General features: G+C 34.2%; 1 protein-coding gene across 1 annotated transcript in view; it reads left to right on the forward strand.

Annotated features, from left to right (window-relative positions):
- Positions 1-22,549, forward strand: part of CUL5 (cullin 5) — an 89,544-nt gene that overhangs the window by 60,842 nt on the left and 6,153 nt on the right. Inside the window, exons 8-16 of the mRNA XM_023644745.2 lie at positions 2,039-2,132; positions 3,520-3,650; positions 4,174-4,281; positions 6,692-6,756; positions 16,665-16,797; positions 17,641-17,772; positions 20,804-20,927; positions 21,234-21,409; positions 21,977-22,138. Coding sequence (XP_023500513.2) covers positions 2,039-2,132; positions 3,520-3,650; positions 4,174-4,281; positions 6,692-6,756; positions 16,665-16,797; positions 17,641-17,772; positions 20,804-20,927; positions 21,234-21,409; positions 21,977-22,138 — 1,125 coding nt within the window. The remainder of the gene's footprint in view (positions 1-2,038; positions 2,133-3,519; positions 3,651-4,173; positions 4,282-6,691; positions 6,757-16,664; positions 16,798-17,640; positions 17,773-20,803; positions 20,928-21,233; positions 21,410-21,976; positions 22,139-22,549) is intronic.

Here is a 22,549-nt window from a genome sequence, read left to right on the forward strand (position 1 = left end):
AGCCAGAAACTACTTCAACAACCTTTAATTTCCCTAGCTCCTTTTATCTAAGCAGTTACCAAATTCTGCTCAGTTTACTTCAATTATCTTGTCAATTTAGCCTCTCCTTTTAATCCTGATTGTAACCCACAGTAAGAAATACATTTTATATCATAGCTTAGTATGCACTGTTTATATGCACATATGTGAAACAAAAGTTTTATGAAATAATTAGTTATGATACACTGATGTTTTTTGTTCTGTGTTACTAAAAAAAAATGCTGGTCACAGCCATTAAAACTGATTTCACAACACACAATTGGAAACACACTGGTCTAGATTTTTGGAATCTGCAAAATTTGTACTACTACTGAACTGGATTATGTTCAAGTATAAATTTTCAATGAAATAGAAAATGGAGATGAAGCCGCTGGGGCTTGGAGCTTATTTCAATTGTACTTTCTCTTTCTTCTCTAATAGATAATATGGTTAGATTTTCCTATTCTCAATCTGGTTTCACTGCTGAAGGTGGGAGCGTTCAGTTGTGCATATTCCAGAGCTGGTGTAGATGAGATTACTCAATAGTTGGGGCAGAGCTTCTCACCTTGACAGGGCAGAAATTTATCAATGACTTTGTATGTGTATTGTTTTTCTTAGGACAAAAGTTGACATACGTGGATTTTAAAGTCATTAGCATAGTTCTGAAAGAGGGACCTGAAAAAAACTTTTAACTACAGAAATTTTTAAACATTTTAAAAAGTAGAAAGAATAGTATATGAATCTCCATTACCTAAATTCAGCTTTAGTAATTATCAACATTATGTTAATTCCAAGAGGAATTTTTAACAAGGAACTTTTAAGGCACATAAAATTCCCTTCCTTAATACAGATAGATGATCTGTTTTTTCAGAAGAGATGTATCAGATGTATCAGTGTACCTTGCTTTAGTACTCACAACCTATTCATTTTAATTGATACCTGCAAGAAGAGTAAAAAATTATATGACATGAGGGAGCAGTAGTGGGATAGGGCGGATTTTCCTAAGGGCCACCTAGAACACTAGTCCCTGGCCATCTTACTTGGACTATTTCCACAGCCTCATTTGCCAGTCTCCCTACTGCCACTCAATACCACCTACCTTGCTGCCATTAAACTGATCTTTTAAAATTGTCTTGGGGGCAGTGGAAGCTCATTACATTTATTCTGTTTAAAACCTTCAATTCTTCCTTCCCTACCTATAGAATAAAATCCCAAACCACAGATTTTCACTCATAATCTGGCTCCAGCCTATGTTTCTAGCTTTCTTTCCCACTATCTGTCTCTTCCCTACCACATTCAGCTTATTCTTCTTCCTAGAATACTCAGTCTATTTTAGGACTTATACCTATTTTTCAGGATCCAGTTTAGGTTTCATCTTGTGCATAAGATCTTTTTAACTACCCCAGAAAGAAATTCCCTTGCTTGTTTTTGTTTATTGGGTGTATGTGGAGGGGTATGTGTGTTTTTTGACACTTAATTGAGTCATATTTATTAGTTTATGTTTGCGTCCCTCCCCAGTTAGACAGTGATCTCCTCCAAAGCAGGGGTTATATCGTATTCTTCTTTGTCTCCTAACCACTTTCTTTGGTGCCCGCACACAGTAGGCATCCAATGATGGTTTGTTGAATGAATGTCTTCATAGTTTTAGAACTGTCGAATCTAATCCCAACACAAGTTCTCTCCAGATAAGAAGAATTCATTAAAGTTTATTTTTTCATTTTGTTTTGTGTATTTTTCATTTTTTTTCCCTCCCCTCCTTGGGAAAGTTTTAAAAATTTCTAAGGAGAACCTAAGTTCTATAATAGAGCCTTTTCCTTAGGGGGAAATATACTTTGGTCAACTAGTATATAGTATCTTCAAGAATCCTGTAGTGAAGGTAAGTAAAATCTCCTCTCAGTATACTTAATTTTTTGCTGTTGTTGAACAATATGGTTTCATGGAGCTATAGAGCAAAGTAGAGTGGAATAAATTTGTGCTTTTTTATGCTTATAACATCCTTACCAATTTTGATGTATTTCAGCTCATGGAATGCTGTGTAAATGCCCTGGTGACATCCTTTAAAGAGACTATCTTAGCAGAGTGCCAAGGCATGATCAAGCGAAATGAAACTGAAAGTAGGTAAAACATCACAGAAAGTTCTCATAATCTTTTAAGAGGGTATCTTTGAAGCGGGACACTTTTAATAAATTGCTGTTAGATCATTTTTTTATGCATAGGTATATTTGTTACAGTAAACTGTGCTTAAAGAAAATAATAAAATATGTAGCACAGTTAGAAGCACTGTAAAGAAGGTTATTAATTTATATTTTAAGTATTTTCCCCCCTAGGTATCAATGATTGTGTGTGTGTGAATTTCAATTTGTTCTCAAAAGTAGGACTCTGCTTCTAAAGACTATTTTAAATGGTAAGCATGGTATAGGCTAGAAGTAGGTATTTGACTTTTGTGTGGAATTTTGTGATGAATATTTTTAGAAAGTAATAAAACACTCCATGTTAGTAATCTTCATCCTTCTCTCCAAAAATATTTTACGATTTAAGATTTCTGAAGTCTGTTTTTTTTTGTTACTTAAATGTTTGCGTAATAATGGTATATTTTTGGAAAGTAGCAACTACATTACAACCAAAAAGAATGCAGTAAATTTACCCATATTCTTACTACCCAGAGATAACCACTTTTAACATTTTAATGTCTTATGCTCCAGATCTCGTTGTGTATAATTGCAAGATCCTATTTAATCTTTAGTTGCGTTTAAAGTATGTGTTTCACTTCACTTCACTTTATACACTCTTTAGAAGTAGTTTTATAGTAAAAAGCAAGCTGCTCATTGGCACAAATGAAATATTTGAATTTCTGTATGCCAAGCTAAGTCATGTTGGACTTCCTTCAAAATGATTTATTTAGTAGTAACCAGGTCTGGAGGGAAGATTTTTGTGGAGGGCAATTAAATAGTATAACATGAGAAAGTGCTTTTGTAAACTGAAAAATCTTTGTGAATACAGTTTAATTTTATCTCTAATACAATTTAAGATTTATGAAGTCTGAAGATTTTATAATCATTACTCTGAACAATCTGATGACATGGTTTTTTTACCTCTTAATGATGTGACTATGTATTTAATATTGCATCTACTTTATGAAATGTACTGATCTTCTATGTGAACTTTTGTTTCTTAGAATAAAAGATATTCCATTGGATTGAAGATCAAATGACTAACCTTTTAGGAGGAGTTAGGTTTTGCAGTGTGTGATCACTTTTTATTACAGTTTATTTTAAAAAATAATTTTTGTCAGACTGAGAAGGTGGACCAGGAAGTTATATTACTTTCTATAACAACTCCTAAACTGATTGTACCCGTAGAATACTATTAAGGTTATCAATTTCCAACTGATATTTCTCCAAACTCTTACAATCATAGGCATTCTAGACCCATGATGCAATTCAAAGAGAAAATTTATTCTGATGGATGAAATGATTATATGAGTGTGTTCTATCCTTTCAGAATTACATTTAATGTTTTCATTGATGGATAAAGTTCCTAATGGGATAGAGCCAATGTTGAAAGACTTGGAGGAGCATATCATTAGTGCTGGCCTGGCAGATATGGTAGCAGCTGCTGAAACTATTACTACTGTAAGTTTTCCTTAATGGCAATGATAGATGTATATCAAGGTTAGTTTTTACTTCATTTTCTTTTTTTTAGTGAGGAAGATTCGCTCTGAGCTAATGTCTGTTGCCAGTCTTCCTCTTTTTGTTTTGCTTGAGGAAGATTAGCCCTGAGCTAACATCTGTACCAGTCTTTGTCTGTTTTGTATGTGGATCACCACCAAAGCATGGCTTGACAAGTGGTGTATGTCTGCGCCCGGGATCTGAACCCACAAACCCAGGCTGCTGAAGCAGAGCCCTTCATACTTAACCACTACACCACAGGGCTTGCCCCAAGGTTATTTTTCAATTCAGGATTGTGTGTTTAAAATAGTAATTAATGACAAAACAGCAGTATTGGAACACCTTTTAATTTTAAGAAAAAATTCTTCAGAAAATTTCCCAAATTTTAAAGCTGTAGTGTTTTATTAAAATTGTTTTTATTTTCTCTCTTTTGTATCATTCTTTGCTTTTTAAAAACTCAATTGAATATAAAAAATTTTATTTTTAGGACTCTGAGAAATATGTTGAGCAGTTACTTACACTATTTAATAGATTTAGTAAACTCGTCAAAGAAGCTTTTCAAGATGATCCACGATTTCTCACTGCAAGAGATAAGGTATATATTCCTGTATATTAACACTACTGTCATAATTTGCTTTTAATTAGAAACTTGCATCATTATGCTATTAAATTACAAACTGAAAACCCAGCAACTCTGATGTTTCATTAGTGGAGAACAACTGTATTTATTGTGTTTGGTTTGTTAGATGTTTTTGTAAGCATTGGATATGGGCCTAGAATTTAGCTAGAACGTTGCTCTCTTCCTCATTTTTCCAAGAATGTTTTCCTGTTTTTGGATGTTACTGATTATTGCATTCCTGTTTATCCTCTAAGACCCAGTTCATAGTATACTTCTCCTGGGACTTCCTTGATACCCTACCTCTTCCCACATCCTACCACAAGCAGAGGTGATTCCTCTGTCCTTTCACAGGGCTCCTGTGAGAGTTATGTCACATTTATCCTTGTTTCCCATACCCTCTTTTCCCATCTTCACTAGTGTGGGATAATGATAATGAAACATAGTCTTATCCTTAGAGTTGTGTCTTTTTAAATGTCATAAACCTATAACTAGAAATTACCGTCAGTTTTTTCCCCTCTTCAACTACCTTTCATTACTTCCCAAGTTAGATTTTTTTCTGTGGCTCTAAAAAGGCAAGCAACTTTCTCCAGTAGGCTTTTTTTCTCACTCTATTTGTCTGCTTTAAAATAAGTAAGTAGATAGGTAGCTAGAGTAGGAAACGGTTAAAGGAGTATGGAGGTAATTAGGTGGTTTGGAATATTAAATTGAGTGGCCTGCAGAGGCTTCGCTGAGGTGACATTTGAATCAAGATTAAAGGTGATTTATTCTTGATGTGGCTATCTGAGGGAAGAGTGTTCCAGCCAGAGGGGACAGCAGATGCAAAGACTCGAAGGCAGGAATATACCTATCATGTTCCAGGAACAGAGAAGTAAGAGGTCATTGCCAGAGGGGATTGAGTGAGAGGGAGAATCGTAGGAATTGAAGTCAAAAAGCTAACAGGAGGCCAGATCACGTAAGATTCTGTGAACCATGGTTAGGAGTTTGGTTTTTACTCTGAGTAGAATGAAAAGTCATTGAAAGATTGAACAGAATGACAAGACCTGACTTACATTTTAATAAGATTACCTGGCTCTGCAAAAAGAGTAGACTGAAGGGGGCAAGAGAAGAAATAAGAATATCAGTTAAGACCTGTTTAAGTACTTCAATTAGGTAATGATGGAAGCTTGGTCCAGAATGATAGTGGTGGAGGTAGTCAAAAGTGGTTGGATTCTGATTATATAATGAAAATATACTATACAGGATTTGCTAATGAGTCAGATGTGGAATGTGATAGAAAGAGACCAGTCCAGGCTAACACTCAGATTCTTATTCTGATCAGTTAGAAGCATATGCTTGCTGAGATGTGGAAGACTGGGAGAAGCAGGTTTTGGGGAAGTGGTTGCAGAGAGATTAGGAACTCAGTTCTGAACAAGTTAACTTTGAAATGATTATTAAACATCCATGTGGCAACGTTAAGTCTGGAGTTTAAGGTGGGGGACAAGCCTGAAAAGATAAATTTGGGAGCTTCAGCATATAGATGATATTGAAAGCACTGACACTGCGTATGACCACCAAATTAATGAGTGAGGATAGAAAAGAGAAGAGATCCAAGCGCTGGCCTGGGGCATGCTAAATTTATTTATCAGAAAGATGAGGAACTATCTTTCACAAGGAGGGAGGAGAGTGAGTGGAATGACCAGGAGCGTGTGCTGGAAAACGAGTGGAAAAGGCACTTGCAGGAGGAGGGCAGGATCAGCTGGTGAGTGGCTTTGACAAGAACGAATGGGTGGAGTAGTGATGTGAAAGCCTGGGGAGAATGGTTTTTGGTAAGAAGGGCAGTAGAGAAATTGGAGACAGTGAATTAGACAGTTCTTCCAGGAGTTTAGCTTAAAGAGAGAGAGAGAGAAATGGGGCAGTAGCTGAAGATGGACAAAGCCAACACAGAATTTTAAGGATTTAAACAATAACAGTATGTTTGTATGCTGAGGCTACAGAAACAAAGAGAGGGAAAATAGTGATCATGCAGGAGGAATAGAAGGGAATTCTGATTACTTCCGTTTTCTCAATGGAGTAGGAAGCCACATTATCAGCTGAGAGTGTACATGGGGGAGGAAATATTTGAGGTTTCAAGAGAAAGAAGATGGTATGAAAATGTTTTCTAGGAGAACTCGTGGACAAGAGAATGGTATGGTTCTCAGGAAGCATTAAGATCCTATATGAGAATAATGATAATCATAACATGACTAAGAGCATGCTGAAGTCATTGACTTGAAAATCGTATCAGGACAGATACAACATTAAAAATAAAAATTAATTTATATTTTTATGTATTTTTGGAATTGTAGCAATTTAACTGTATTTTAAATGTTAAAAATGATGTTTATATTTAATTTTAAATTATTTGTAGGCGTATAAAGCAGTTGTTAATGATGCTACCATATTTAAACTTGAATTACCTTTGAAGCAGAAAGGGTAAGTTTTTTAAATATTGTATGTTTAAAATTCTTAAATTTTTTCAGAGTGTGTTTATTATATGTTATTGGGTATGCAAGGTGCTGTATTTCCCTAATCCTAATTAGGTTTGTTTTTCGTTGTTGTTTTTTACTTTTATGATTTTTGTTGCTTTTGATTATTAAAAACTCTGTCTCAATTTTTAATTATTTCCTTTTTTGGCCAAAAAATATTAACCTTAGTTTTTTAAGTCGGAAAAATGTTTTGTTCTTAATCTTTTAGAATCTCTACTTTATTGTTTTTCCCTCTCCAATAGTCACTAAAGTTATTTTATTACCTATAAAATCATAGAATATGACTCACTTCACCATAATGATACAAAAAGGAAAATCAGTTTTAATGTAAATTTTTACATTACTATTTTTAAAAATTGATCTCATTGGTAAGATGAATTTACTTCTGCTAAGTATTTTTATAGAAAATATGAAAATCAAAATTTAATGAAATATTAATAAATCTGAGCTAGTTATAGTTTCTTCAGAGTAATACTAAGTAGCAGTAAGGGTTAATTGGAAAAATCTTTGGATGTAATTTCTAGCAGAGAATTGCTATTTTAAAAATATTTTATACATAATGCTAAAATATTTGAAAATAGCATTTGTTAATAAGGAAAAGTAATTGTTCAAGTTTTTTTATCTTATTTTAATCATTTCATTTTAGTTTTTTGAGCTATATAAGTTAGTTGGGTGATATTACAGTGGAAGATACCTGGGTCATACAGTATTATAGTAACTGGCATAGTTTAAAAGAGTATTTATTGTGTTCTCTTTATAAATTGTGAGATTTATGAAACATGTACCACTACATCTTGGAGAGCTCTTCATATAATAGATAGAGATCTTCCTCATTTTCCTCTGCCCCTAGGATTTTTTAATGAAAATTTTCAAACTTAAAGTTACTGTAATACTTTATCAATGTATCTCCCTGTACATCCATCAGTCAACTTTTTAAATCCATTTGAAAGAAGTTGCAGGCATCAGTCACCATTACTCCCTAAATACTTCAACGTGCAGTCAATAATTGAATTTGATGTTTGTTCATATTCTGAGATAAAATTTACCTGCATATAATAAATCTTAAGCATATACTTTTTTGAGATTTGACAAATGCTTACACCCATTAAGATGTACAATATCTTTATCATCCTTGAGAGTTACCTCATGCCCATTCAGTCAGTCCCACCCCCACTTCCTTCCAGAGGCAACTATTGTTCTGATTATTTCAACATAGATTAGTTTTGCCTGATCTAGGACTTCATATAAATGGAATCATACACTATGTGCTTTTTTGCGTAAAGCTTCGTTCGGTTCAACATAGTTTTTGAGATTCATCTATGTTTCTGCATATCATAGTAGTTTGTTCTTCTAAGTGGTTGTAGTGTTTTATGCTCCCACCAGTGAAGTATGAGAGTACTTGATCCTCATTCTCACCAATGTTGAGTGTTGTCATTTTAATTTTAGTAATTCTGGATATATGTAGTGATATCTCATTATAGTTTTAATTCCCATTTCCCTCATGACTTGATGTTGAGCACTTTTTAATGCATTTTTTGGAATCCTTATATTTTCCTTTATAAAGTGTTCAAATTTTTTGTCTGTTCTTAAATTTTTTTCCATCGGGTTATTCCTTCTTATTAGTGAGCTATACAAGTTCTTATATATTCTGTATTCAGATCCTTTATAAGATATATGCTTTTCTTTTGTGGTTTTTGCTCTCTCTGTTTTATCTGGAAAATCTGTCTACCTCTAGGATATGAAAATAATCTTTTTTTCTTCTAAAAGCTTTATAGTTTTAGCTTTCACATTTAGGTCTAAGTTCCATCTTAAATTAATATTTGTGTATAGTGTAAGCTAGGGGTTAAATTTTTTTTTTTTTTCATATGTGTAGCAAGTGATTTCATCATCATCTGTTGGAAATACTTTCTATACCCCACTGTGTTGCTTTGGTGCCTTTTGTCAAAAATCAAATGACTTATGGGGCCAGCCCCATGGCATAGTGGTTAAATTCAGCATGCTCCACTCCAGCAGCCTGGGTTTGGGGATTTGGATCCCAGGTGCAGACCTACATGGCTCATCAAGCCATGCTGTGGCGACATCCCACATACAAAAGAGAGGATTGGCACAGATGTTAGCTCAGGGCAAATCTTCTTCAGCAAAAAAAAAAGTGACTTAAGAATGTGTATGTTTTCCTGGGTTCTCTATTCTGTTCCACTGATTTATTTGGGTGTCCTTAGGTCATTACTGCTTAGTCATGATTAATATAGTTCTGTAGTTAAGTCTTGAAGTCAGGTAGTATAATTTTGTTCTTTTTTCCACGAATGCTTTTAATATTCTGGTGTTTTGCTAATGTATAGAAATATAGTTGATTTTTGTATATTGATCTTATGGTCTGTTACCTTGTTGCAGTTATTAGGTCTAGTAGTTGTTTTGTAGGTTTCTTAAGATTTTCTATGTAAACAATCATGGAATCTGTGAACAGAGACAGTTTTACTTCTTCCTTTCTGATCTTACGTTTTTTTCTTGCCTTGAAGCACTGACTAGGATCATAAGTACAGTGTTGAATAGAAATAGTGAGAGTGGGCGTCCTTACCTTTTTTGGCAAGTTCAAGGGGAAAGCCTTTAATAGTTCATCATTAAATACAAAGACAGCTGAGGATTTTTCATAGATGCCCTTAATTAGATTGCTTTTTATTCCTAATTTGCTAAAACTTTTGATAGTAAATGGAGTGTTGGCTTTTATTAAATGCTTTTTCTGTGTTGAAATGATTATAAGTTTTTCTTCCTTATTCTTTTGATGTGGTAAAAATACATTGTGAGAGTTTTTTTTTTTAAACATTTAACCAAGGTTGAATTCCTGATGTAAACTCTACTTGCTCATGATTTATTATTCTTTTTATATGTTCCTGGATTCAATTTGCTAATGTTTTGTTACCTTTTTTTTGGTCTTTATTCTTGAATGATTTACCTCTTTTTGGTCTTTGTGTCTTGTATAATTTTCATTTTTGTGATGTCCTTGTCATTTTTCTGGGATCAGGATTATGCTGGCCTCATAAAAAGGATTGGGGGTTATTCCCTCCCTTTGTATGTTCACAAAGAATTAGGGTAGTTGATATTACTTCTTCTTTAAATGTTTGATAGAATTCGTAAGTAAAACCATTTGGGCCTGGAGTTTTCTTTATGGGCAAATTTTGATGACAAGTTCAATTTCTTTAATAGATACAGGACTCTTCAGATTTTTTATTTAATCTAGTTTTAGTTTTAGTAAGTTGTGTTTTTCAAGGAATTTGTTCATTTCTTCTAAGTTGTCAGATTTGTGTACATAAAGTTGTAAGTACTATTCCTCATTATGCTTTTCTCTTTGGAAGTACATTAAAACTTTTTTTTCTAGAACCATTTGAGAGTAAGTTGTTCGTCATTCTAAGTACACTATTTTCTACAAATATAATCACAATATAACTATCAAAATCAAGAAGTTGACTTTGATGCATTCTACGATTTACTCCTCACACTCCTTTAAATCTCATTGATTGACCATATAATGATTTTTTGTTTTTGTGAAGAAGATTGGCCCTGAGCTAACATCCGTTGCCAGTCCTTTTGCTTGAGCAAGATTGTCTCTGAGCTAACATCTGTGCCAATCTTCTTCTATTTTATGTGGGATGCTGCCACAGTGTGGCTTGATGGGCAGTGTTAGGTCCGCACCCAGGATCTGGATCTGCAAACCCCTGCCCTCCGAAGCAGAGAGTGCAAAATTAACCACTGTGCCACTGGGCTGGCCTCATAATGTTTTTTATAGCAAAAGATTAAGTACAGAATCATGTGTTGCATTTAGTTGTTATATTTCTTTGGTTTTCTTTGGTCTAGAAGCATCTCAGTCTCTGACTCTCATGACCTTGACACTTTAGAAGATCACAGGCCAGTTATTTTGTAGAATGTCCCAAAGTTTGAGTTAATCTGATGTTTCCTTATGATTAGATTCAGGTTTGCATGTTTGGCAGAAGAGAAACTTTGTTCCTCTCATTGCATCTTATCGGAGAGTGCATGGTTTTGATTTATCTCATTACTAATCTTGTTTAGTTTGATCACTTGATTAAGTTGGTGCCTGCCAGACTTCTCCACTGCAAAGTTATTCTTTTTCTCTTTGTAATTAAGTATTTTGTGATAGGTACTTTAAAACTATGTAAGATCCCATTGCTGATCAGATTTTCAATTTATACATTGATTTATCATATCAGTATGGACTCATGGTTTCCTATTTTAATCAGTGGGTTATAATTTACTGTCATTCTTTATTTTGTTTTTCAAGTTATCCTAGATTTCACTAGTGAAAGCTGGTTTCTGAGTCCTTTTGACAGTAAACTCTTCCTTTCTTTTTGCCACATGAGGATTTCCACGTTCATTTTGTACTTTTCCTTCCCTAGCCTCAGAATCAGCCATTTTTTCATGAAGCCCTAGTTCTTTTTAATGGACGATGATATTTAGTGGACAAGCTCTAGTGCTGGTGTGTTCGTTGCTGTTGGAGTGTCACTGCTCCTAGACCCTCTCAGTAGACAATCTTAAAGATACACATGCACATTTATAACTACAGTGTCTGGCCTTGTTTCCTTATGGATGCTTTTCTTACCCTCCTGAGGCTGTGACTCCCCAGGCTGGGCCACCCTCTACGTGGATGCCTCCTTCTTGCTGGAACCTTCATGCCTCCCTTTGTGCCTTTCCCTTGCATGGACAGCCTCCTTACGTATTTAGTTTCTCATATTCCATACCTGACCACTCCTCCACGTCAACACACCCCTTACCTGTTTGGGTTTTGACACATGATGCTAGGCCCTTCTAGTGGATGTTTTTGGTTTTCATGGGGTTTTTTTTTTTAAAGATTTTATTTTTCCTTCTTCTCCCCAAAGCCCCCCAGTACATAGTTGTTTATTTTAGTTGTGGGTCCTTCCAGTTGTGGCATGTGAGACACTACCTCAGCATGGCTTGACGAGTGGAGCTAGGTCCACACCCAGGACCTGAACCGGCGAAACCCTGGGCTGCCAAACTTAGCCACTTGGCCACGGGGCTGGCCCCCTCTAGTGGATGTTTAACTTACCCAGCCTAGACTATGACAGCCCATGCCAGGCTGCAACCCTGCATGGATGGCTCTTTCACTCTCTCATGTCTTGAGCTTTCATGTCCTTGGTTTAATTTATTCCTAGATATTTTTTTATTTTAAATGCTCTTGTAAATGGAATTGTTTTCTTAATTTCCTTTTGAATGGTTCATTGCTAGTGTATAAAAACACAACTGATTCTTGTGTATTGATCTTGTACTTGCAGCTTTGCTAAATTCATTCATTAGCTCTAGAAGCTTTTCTGTGGATTTTTTCATACCTTGTGAATACGAGATCATGGTGTCTGCCAATAGACATTCTTTTAGTTTTTCCTCTCCAATTTGGATGCCTTTTTTGTCTTGTCTAATTTTTCTAACTAGAACAAGTACAACCATGAGCAGCATGGCGGATATGGACATCTTTGTTTTGTTCCTGATTTTAGGAGAACACTCTCAGTCTTTAACCATTGAGCATGTTAGCTGTGGGTTTTTATAACTCCTTATTCTTAGTAGCAGCATGGCATTCTGTCTGGTAGATGGAACATAGTTTATTTAATTGATCCTTTATTGCTGCACTAAGTAGTTTCTGATATTTTGCTATAAGTAATAATGCTCCAGAGAATAATATCGTACATTTGTCATTTTATATTTGTGAAAGTATTTCTCTAGTCTAGATTCCCAGAAGTGAGGATGGCTAGATTTCTCTTTATTTTCTCATTCTAAGGTCACCATGGCCTACCTTTAGCTCCAGATTAAAGTAGAAAATTTCCATGGACTAAAATGAGTATTATTAGCTGATTCATGGGTGTTGTGGCTATTGGAGGTGATGTTCTAGAAGAATAAAGCTACTAGTTGCATCCAGGTTATTTGGGAGACTCACTTCTGAGGTGGAATGGAGTAGCTTGTGGTGGGCCAGTGCTTCCACTGAGAACAACCAGAAATACCAGGTAAATTTAGAAAATAGTAACTTTAATATTATCAAAGAGCTATAGAAGCAACTAGGACAAAAGATTTGGAACTTATAGAAATGAGAGAGAACCTTTCAGAGGTTAGCTGAGGATTTATAGCTGTGTTTCCCTGAAAAGCAGCAGCTAAGAATCTAGGTTTGGCTCAGGCTGAGCAATACTGCTGGGGGACAATAGAGCTTTTGGTGGTCACACAGGACTGGAATGACAAAACCCACTAGGCTCTCAACTGAAAACACAGGAGGGACGTTCCTTAGATTCAATGGCTAATCAGAGGTAGACTGATCCTTAGCAAAACTGCAACCCAGCCTTGCACCAACTCAGTCCCTATTGGTTTAAAGTGATTGGTCTCTTCCATAGCAGAACACAGGGTAAACCCACTCTCAATTGAAGATAACATCATCTGGTGCCTCTGTTGTTCTTTTATATGCAATGCCCAGTATTCAGTCTGGCCTTACTAGTCCTGTGAAGGCAGAGAAACTTATGATCAATTAAGAGACAAATCATTTTAGAAGCGGACTCTCAGATGATCCCAATATTGGAGTTAGCAGATAAGGATTTTAGAATAATTAAGATTAATAGCTTAGGGGTTGGCCCCATGACCAAGTGGTTAAGTTTGTGCACTCCACTTTGGCGGCCCAGGGTTTCGCTGGTTCGGATCCTGGGTGTGGACATGGTATCACTCATCAGGCCACGCTGAGGTGGCGTCCCACATCCCATAACTAGAAGGACCCACAACTGGAATATACAACTATGTACTGGGGGGATTTGGGGAGAAAAAGCAGGAAAAAAAAAGATTGGCAACAGTTGTTAGCTCAGGTGTCAATCTTTAAAAAAAAAAAGATTAATATCTTAACCACAGTGATATACCACTCACACCCACTAGGTTGGCTAAAACTAAAAAGACGTTAACAAGTACTGGAGAGGATGTGGAGAAATTAGAATCATATATAGTTGGTGTGCAACTACTTTGGAAACAGTTTGATAACTCCTCAAGAAGTTAAACATAAAGTTAACATATAACCCAGCAGTTCTACTTCTGAGTATATGTACCCAGAAGAAATAAAAACATAAATCTACTCAAAAATTTGTACATGAATGTTCATAGCAGCATTATTCTTAATAGACTAAAAACGGAAACAACCCAAATGTCCATTATCTGATGAATGAATAAGCAAAATATGCTATATCCATGCAATGGAGTATTATTCAGCCATGAAAAGGAATAAAATTCTGATACATGCTACAACATGAGTGAAACCTTAAGAATATTATGCTAAGTGAAATAAGCCAGACACAAAAGGACAAATTTTGTATGATTCCACTTAGATATCTAGAATAGGCAAATTCATTGATAGAAAAAGTAGAATAGACCTTACCAGATCCTGGGGGTAAGGAGAACGGGAAGTTATTGTTTAGTGGGTGTAGGTTTTCTGTTTGGGATAATGGAAGAGTTCTGGACATAGAGAGTGGTGATATTTGTAGAATATTGTGAATGTGCTTAATGCCACTGAATTCTATACTTAAAAATGGTTAAAATGCTAAATCTTCTTTACCACAAAGATAGAAATATTTTTAAAAAGGAATAAAAAGATGCAAATATTTTTGAAGAGGAATGAACTACTGATACATGCTGTGATACAGATGAATCTTTAAAACCTTATGCTAAGTAAAAGAAATAAGTCACAAAAGACCACATATTGTATGATTCCATTTGTATGAGCTGTCCAGAATAAGGAAATTCATAGAGATAGAAAGTAGATTAGTTGTATCCTGGGGCTGGGAGGGAGGGATAGCTGGAGAATGGAATTGGACTGCTGATGAGTATGGGGGTTTCTTTTTGGGGCAGTGAAAATGTTTTAAATTTTTATTATGATGATGGTTGCACAACCTTGTAAATATACTTAAAAGATACTGAATTGCACACTTTAAATGGTATATGGTGTGTGAATTGTATCTCAGTAATAATCTTAAATAGACAATGAGTAATAATGAATAAATAATCCATGTTAATGGACAAATAGGTGGAAATTGTTACCTGAGAAAAGGTAAAATATCTATAGTGGTATATAATTGGAATCATAGAAAACAGAAGAGAAGTCATTAGCAATATTTGAAGAGCTATTGACCAAAATTTTCCAACGTTGATAAATGATACCAACTCTTAGATTCAGGCATCTCTTTGAATCCCAAGGAGGATAAATATAAGTTAAACCATTCCTAGGTAACTCCTAGTTAAACAGCCAAAAACTGAAAGAAAAAAAACCACTAAAACAGCCAGAGGCGGGGAAAATGACACACTACCTTCAAACAAACAGCAATAAAAAGACCGACTGCTGTCTTCTCAACAGGTTGAATTGAAGGAAGGGAGAAGGAAGGAATAGTGGTCTTCAGACTGGCAGATGTCTACCTTGGAAGATTCAGAAAGACTTTCCTAGTGTATGTCAGAGGGGATACTTTTAAAAAAAGCAGTTTCTAAATCCTCATCTGCATCTACTGTTTTCTAAAACTGAGCCCTTTGGTGGAAGCATCATCGTACTTTCTCCTTTCCACTTCTTTCCACAATTATTCTTCCCTATTTTGTAAAAGCATACCTCTCTTAGATCTTACTATGATGTGTTGTCTTGGAATATAAAAGGCCTCCAAGCTGCATAAGAAAGAAATGTTTTGAAATATTGGTATTGATGTACAGAAAATGAATTTCTAATAACTAGGTATTAGATCCTTTGCAAGTCAGATGGTTTCTAATTCTTTGGTTTCAACACAATTGATGGCTAATTTGATGTTTTATTTAGAATAACTTTTTTTTGTCAGATCAGTATTTTTTTAGCAAATAATTGAGGAGGTGCTCAATGAATTGAGTAACGTCATAGGGAAAACTTCTTCCAGTCCTATCTTCGTACTTATGTGAATGAGATTTTTCACAGCAAAGACATGCATTTATAAAAATAAAAAGTAGAAATAAAAATGATTGTGATTTCTGGATTCATAATTGGGAAGGGAAAAAATTTTCATCCACCTCATTAAGAGTTAACACATACAGTAAAATTTTGCATATGCATATGTTTTATCTACACACAGTATAATTGTGGTTTTGGTAAGTTGTGTACTTACAATAATTTGGATAACTCAATTCTAGTAAAATAACACTTGAATTTCATATACACAAGAAATTTTAGGTTGTTGAATTTAAATTTATTTACATATATAGTTTAGATAAGTAGGAGAAAGTATAAATGCAAGATTTTTTCAAGCATAAAAATACAATACACTGGTTTTAAAATTATGTCGGGAAAGTGAAGTAGAGATACAAGTTCTTCCTTGTTTAAGAAAAGTTTATTTAAAGTTTTTTGAAATGGATAATGATAAATATGTTACTATGGAATTTAGGTTAAATTGGATACATTTCAAAGAGTGAAGTAACAGTTTTATCCTAACTTAATAATGAAAAGTTTTAAATGTTAACTTACAAGTATGCAAGGATTTACATAGTTTTTCAAAAGTATTTTAGCAAATATCTGAATAAAATCTCTTAAAGATCATTGGCATGGCTACCACTAGAGTGAAGCAGGGAGGTACCTAGGGTACAAAATTTAAGGAGGTCTCACTCTCAGGGTCCTGCAAGTGCATTTATGGGAACCTAAGAGTGAGTGCCTCCTTAAATTATGCACCCTAAGTGTCTTCTTGCTCACTCTAGTCCCAGCCCTGATCACTGGATCTTTACAACGTAAGAAGTTTTTTGTGAAAAATTGGCTTTATAAAAAATATTTGCAGATACCAATCCTTTTTTATCAACTGCTTTTAATTTGTTTTTTAGGGTGGGATTAAAAACTCAGCCTGAATCAAAATGCCCTGAGCTGCTTGCCAATTACTGTGATATGTTGCTAAGAAAAACACCATTAAGCAAAAAACTAACCTCTGAAGAGATTGAAGCAAAGCTTAAAGAAGTGGTACAGAATTTTTTTTTTTATTTCAAAATTTTTAATCACCTTACTTTGTGTTTTTGCTTATAAAGTTTTCTGTGATAGCATCAGTTTTTTTAATGTTTATCTATAAGCAACTAATATTATGAAATTTTACAGTGTAAGATCTCTATAGGGCAGTTATTTTTCTTCCTGATAATTTTTATTCTATAGCTACCAGAAAGGGAAACAGCACTTAATTCTTCCCCTTTCTTCTTTTTAGGCAATTAAATTCTAGCTCCTATTAAAGAACAGAAAAAGGGAAAATGGAGCTGATGGTGTTTGGAACAATAGTTGAGAGACTGGGAGTTTTTCACTTATTTATTTTTGTGAGAACCTAAAATAGATAACTAGTGATAAATGAGTATAAAGAAAGAGTTAGTTGTGTTCATTTTTATTTGTCTCCTGGTTGTTAGTATAATATAAGCCCATGAATACAAAGAGAAAAAAAATAAGTAAAATATAGAGAAAGTATAGACAAAAAGGCCTAGAGAGATTACTGTCAGAAAAAGGGAAGAACATATGTAGAAGAGAAAATTGGGGAAGAACCATTGATTTTCATGTGAAGTTTTATCATATTTTATATGAAACCTGAAAAATAATTGTTTCTAGGAACTCTAAAAGGTTATTTGGTTACAGTCTCAAATTTGCTAACTTTTAAAGTAATATATCAGGACTGTTATTTTTCAGAGATGGGCAGTTTACTAGGCTTCTGTCTGTATATGCTTATATAAATTTTTGAATTCTCACAATTGGGGGATGTAGAAATGTCTAAATGAGAGAGATGGCTAAGAGTATGTATGAATTGAAGTAACTTTGTTTTCTGTACAGCTCTTGGTACTTAAATATGTACAAAACAAAGACGTTTTTATGAGATATCACAAAGCTCATTTGACACGACGTCTTATATTAGACATCTCTGCCGATAGTGAAATTGAAGAGAATATGGTAGAGTGGCTAAGAGTAAGTAAATTTTTTTTAATGTTTGGTTTTCTTAATATAGCACATGGTTCATATGTGTGCTTAAGTAATACATTTTGGTGATATTGTTAATGTCAAAGAAATAGGAAAATTTTATAAGAATATAGCATCAGTTATATAAAATAGCAATACCTAATAAAGTATGTTTTCTTAGTAAAGACTTTTAGTGAACTGCTTGGCTCTTGCCTTGCTTCTACTATTTCACTCTTTGTATCTCCACTCTCATTTGAACTGACCTTATTAAATAGGCTGCAGAACAAATCATTTCATTTTTAAGGTGTTTTCAGTACTATTATGTTTAACCATAAAGATGTTTGTAAATAAGCACTTCTATATAGCAAAAAGAACCAATAGGTAAAAGATGATAGCTTTTAGAATAATCATTGCTAATTATGACTAAATTGCCACATCACAATATTTTGTCTATTTCTTTCAGTTCCCTTTAATGGAATTTGAGTTATATTAAAATGAATGTCTTTCATTTATATATATATGGTGTTATCATTTATAATATATACTAATATATAATAAAATTATATATAGTATATTATAATATAATTATATAATGTATATACTTATATGTACTTTATGTATTTCATTTATATATATATTTCAAATTACAGATTTACTGATAGCCCTGCTTTGCATGGTAGTGTGGGATAGTAGAAATTACTGTGCAAAAGGATCTTCGTATTAACAATCAATGGGAAAAACTGTTGTTTTGTGACTTAGAAATTTTGGTGAAAACGTTAAAAACTCTTAGTGTCTGTTATAAATATACAGGAAAAAATTAGCAAAATTAATATGTATTTAATATACTGTAATTTAAAACATAAGAAACTTTCAGAGGGTTTTTTGGCAACAAACTCAGGAATAGTTAGGAAAATATTTGCAGTTTATTTGTCTAATATTGTATCTAGAATATATAAAGAACTCTTACAACTCAACAGTAGGAAGACAACTCAATTAAAAATAAGCAAAGGATTAGAATAGACATTTCTTCACAGAAGATATACAAATGACCAATATGTGTGTGTGAAGGTGCTCAGCATCATTAGTCATTAGGGAAATGCAAATCAAAACCACAATGAGATACCACTTTACTCCTACTAGGATAACTAAAATAAAAAAAACAGACAGGGGCCGGCCCCATGGCTGAGTGGTTAAGTTTGCACGCTCTGCTTTGGTGGCCCAGGGTTTTGCCGGTTTGGATCCTGGGCATGGACCTAGTACCACTCATCAAGCCATGCTGAGGCGGCGTCCCACATGCCACAACTAGAAGGACCCACAACTAAAAAATATATGACTATGTACTGCGGGGCTTTGGGGAGAAGAAGGAAATGAATAAATAAAATAAATAAATAAAAAGGTTAACTTAAAAAAAAAACCAGTAACAATTGTTGACAAGGAAGAGGAGAAATTGGAACCCTTATGCCTTGCTGGTGAGAATATAAAATGCTGCAGCTGCTCTGGAAAACTGTTTGGCACTTCCCCAAAAAGTTAAACATAGAGTCAACCCAGCAGTTCTACTCCTAAGTAATTCTGCTTCAGAGAAATGAAAGCATATGGTCACACACAAACTTGTACATCATTGTTCATGGCAGCATTATTCATAATAACCAAAAAGTGGAAACAACCCAAAATGTCAATCAGCTGATGACTAGATAAACAAAATGTGGTTTATTCATACAATGGCATATTATTTGGTAATAAAAAGAAGTGAAGTATTGATACATGCTACAACATGGATGAACTTTGAAAACACTATGCTAAAGAGAAAGAAGCCAGAGACAAAAGACCACATATTGTATGATTCCATTTACATGAAATGTCCAGAATAGGCAAATCCATAGAGACAGAAAGTAAATTAGTAGTTTCCAGGAGTGGGGTAGGTGGGTGGTGGGTGGCGATTGGGGAGTGACTGCTAATAAGTATGGAGTTGCTTTTTGGGGTGATGAAAATGTTCTAAAATTAGATAGTGGTGATGATTGTAAATATACTAAAATCCACTTAGTTGTACATTTGGGTGAATTTTGTGGTAGATGAATTATATCTCAATAATACTGTTATTAAAATGAAGAATAGTATGACTAGCGTTTCCCTTCTTGTTGTATAACTTACAATACAGAGTGAGCATTTTTTGTATGCCTTGGAGAGTTGTCATACTCCCTGTAAGTTTGTGTCATTTTCCATCCTTTTGTCTTTTGGGCTTTCAATGTTGTGAAAGTCTTTGCTGACATCGCTTCCTCTGGGGCATCTTATCCTTTTTGGTCACTACCACTTTTCTCATTGATATTAATGATTTATCTTCTCTAAGTTCCTTTGCCTGCATATTTAGAGTCTTCAACGTTGGCAGTATCAACATTACAACCACAGCCAGCTCTTTCTTCTATAACTCCATTTATGTTCTATTTTATTTTCATTTCCAGCATTATTTTATTTTCATTTCTTTGGTATACTTTTATCATCTTTGTTGGCCAGTTACCTCTTTTGATTATCCATTTTTGTGAAATGTAGATTATCACTGGAAGACAAGGATGCAACAAAATTACATGCTTTACTGTCTGTGGGTGAACTGAATAAACAGATGACTAATAGATTTTGAAAGAAATAGTGTGATTTGTCACTGATATGATGTGCTCTGTTATTTGTTATAGTGATTTGTAGGTTGAGGCGCTAGAAGTGAAGTTTGTACTTTATGCATTGCTCACATTTAATATCTAATGGTAACTGAAAGCTGAACTGTGTTGTTGGGCCTGCTATTATTTAACTATACTATGGTAACTGAAATTCATGCACATGGGAATCGTGCAAAGAAAGCCAGGATTGCCTGTACTATTCTATTTAGTTTCTAAAAATCAAATTTAATAGGTATTAGATTATAACATTCTAATAAATAAAGAGGAAGAATTTTGTATTAAGGCATCTAAGATGTAGTTTTCCATTAAAATTTTCCTAATAGTGTATCAGATCATGTATTATTTATTACCTCTTCTGTCTTTGGTTTTCATAGGAAGTTGGTATGCCAGCAGATTATGTAAACAAGCTTGCTCGAATGTTTCAGGACATAAAAGTATCTGAAGATTTGAACCAAGCTTTTAAGGAAATGCACAAAAATAATAAATTGGCTTTACCAGGTATTGTTTTATAATTACATATATTTTTTTAAACTTTTTTGAAAAGATATCTTTGTTTTCCAGTAAGTTAAAAATATTTCTTAGCAGTAATAGATACAAAGACATTACAAAGTTCACATTCCTTGAAGACAATCCTGCAAAGCAGAATTTAGATTTGCTCTTCCTTATTTTGAAACAAAAGGATACTTTTAACGAAATCTTTAGTCTTGTTTATTTTTCACCAAAGCTTACTCTGTAGGTGTGTATTTAAATTTTATCCATTGTCAAGATTATTTACTTTGTGTTTTCTGATGTTCTTGCCTATAGCTGATTCCGTTAATATAAAAATTTTGAATGCTGGTGCCTGGTCAAGGAGCTCTGAGAAAGTCTTTGTCTCACTTCCTACTGAACTGGAGGATTTGATACCTGAAGTAGAAGAATTCTACAAAAAAAATCATAGTGGTAGAAAATTACATTGGCATCATCTCATGTCAAATGGAATTGTAAGTAGATGGTGTGTTAGTTCAGATATTGGTTTGGCTAAAAGTAGCAGGACTCCAAATAAGAGTTGCTTAAATGACATAGATCTTTGCTTCTCTCACATGTAAGAGTTTGATCAGATAGAGTTGATCTGTTCTGTGAAGTTGTTAGGGACACGGACTTCTGGTTATACCAGTCTTAAGGTATTGCTCTTGTCTGCAGAATCCAGTATGATCCTCACTATGTCTGCCTTCCAGCCAAACAGAAAGGGAAAGATGAGGGTATACTTTCCTGTAAGGGCGATTTCCAGAAGTTTCCCGCATCATTTCCACTCACATCTCATTGGCCAGAACTCAATCACCTGGTCACGTTTTGCTCCAGGGAAAATTGGGAGATGAGGCTTTATTTTGGGCAGTCTTAATTAAGGTCTGCTAAAATTTTTATTACCATGTAAGAAAGGAAGAAGGGATATTGGAAGACAACTAGCAGTCTTTTTCTTATGTAACCTCATGTAAGAGATATTATAGTAGATAGTTGGTGATCATTATGAAGAGATTCTTATTTCTTAAAAATTATTTTATCTTTTATAGATAACGTTTAAGAACGAAGTAGGTCAATATGATCTGGAGGTAACAACGTTTCAGCTGGCTGTGTTGTTTGCATGGAACCAAAGACCCAGAGAGAAAATAAGCTTTGAAAATTTAAAACTTGCAACTGAACTCCCTGATGCTGAGCTTAGAAGGACTTTATGGGTTTGTTTTGTGTTTTTTGTTTTTAAAATTATATCCTCTCACATAGCAAGAAATATGTGTTGATGTGCTTATAATAAATTTATGAGTTCATAACATTCTCAAATGACTTTTAACCAAGAAAAATACTCTAATGAGGTATTTATGGAAAAAAAGAAATTGAAAATAAGCAAGTTACTAAGACAGAGAAAGGCAATATAAAAAGGAGAGAAAGATCGAGTTGGTGTTTAAGTGTTACCTGTGAAGAGTGTGACCAAATATTTCATACTGAGAATGTGTTCAGAGATTTTATGATGACCCAAAACCTTAAGGATTAGAAAACTTTGATCCTTTTCAGGCTTATAAAATGTACTCACTAGCCTTCATCTCATAACCGCAGTTTTATCCCTACTCCATAGACCTCTTAAAAGTTCC

Source organism: Equus caballus, chromosome 7 (assembly GCF_041296265.1).
Source record: "Equus caballus isolate H_3958 breed thoroughbred chromosome 7, TB-T2T, whole genome shotgun sequence".
NCBI lineage: Eukaryota > Metazoa > Chordata > Mammalia > Perissodactyla > Equidae > Equus > Equus caballus.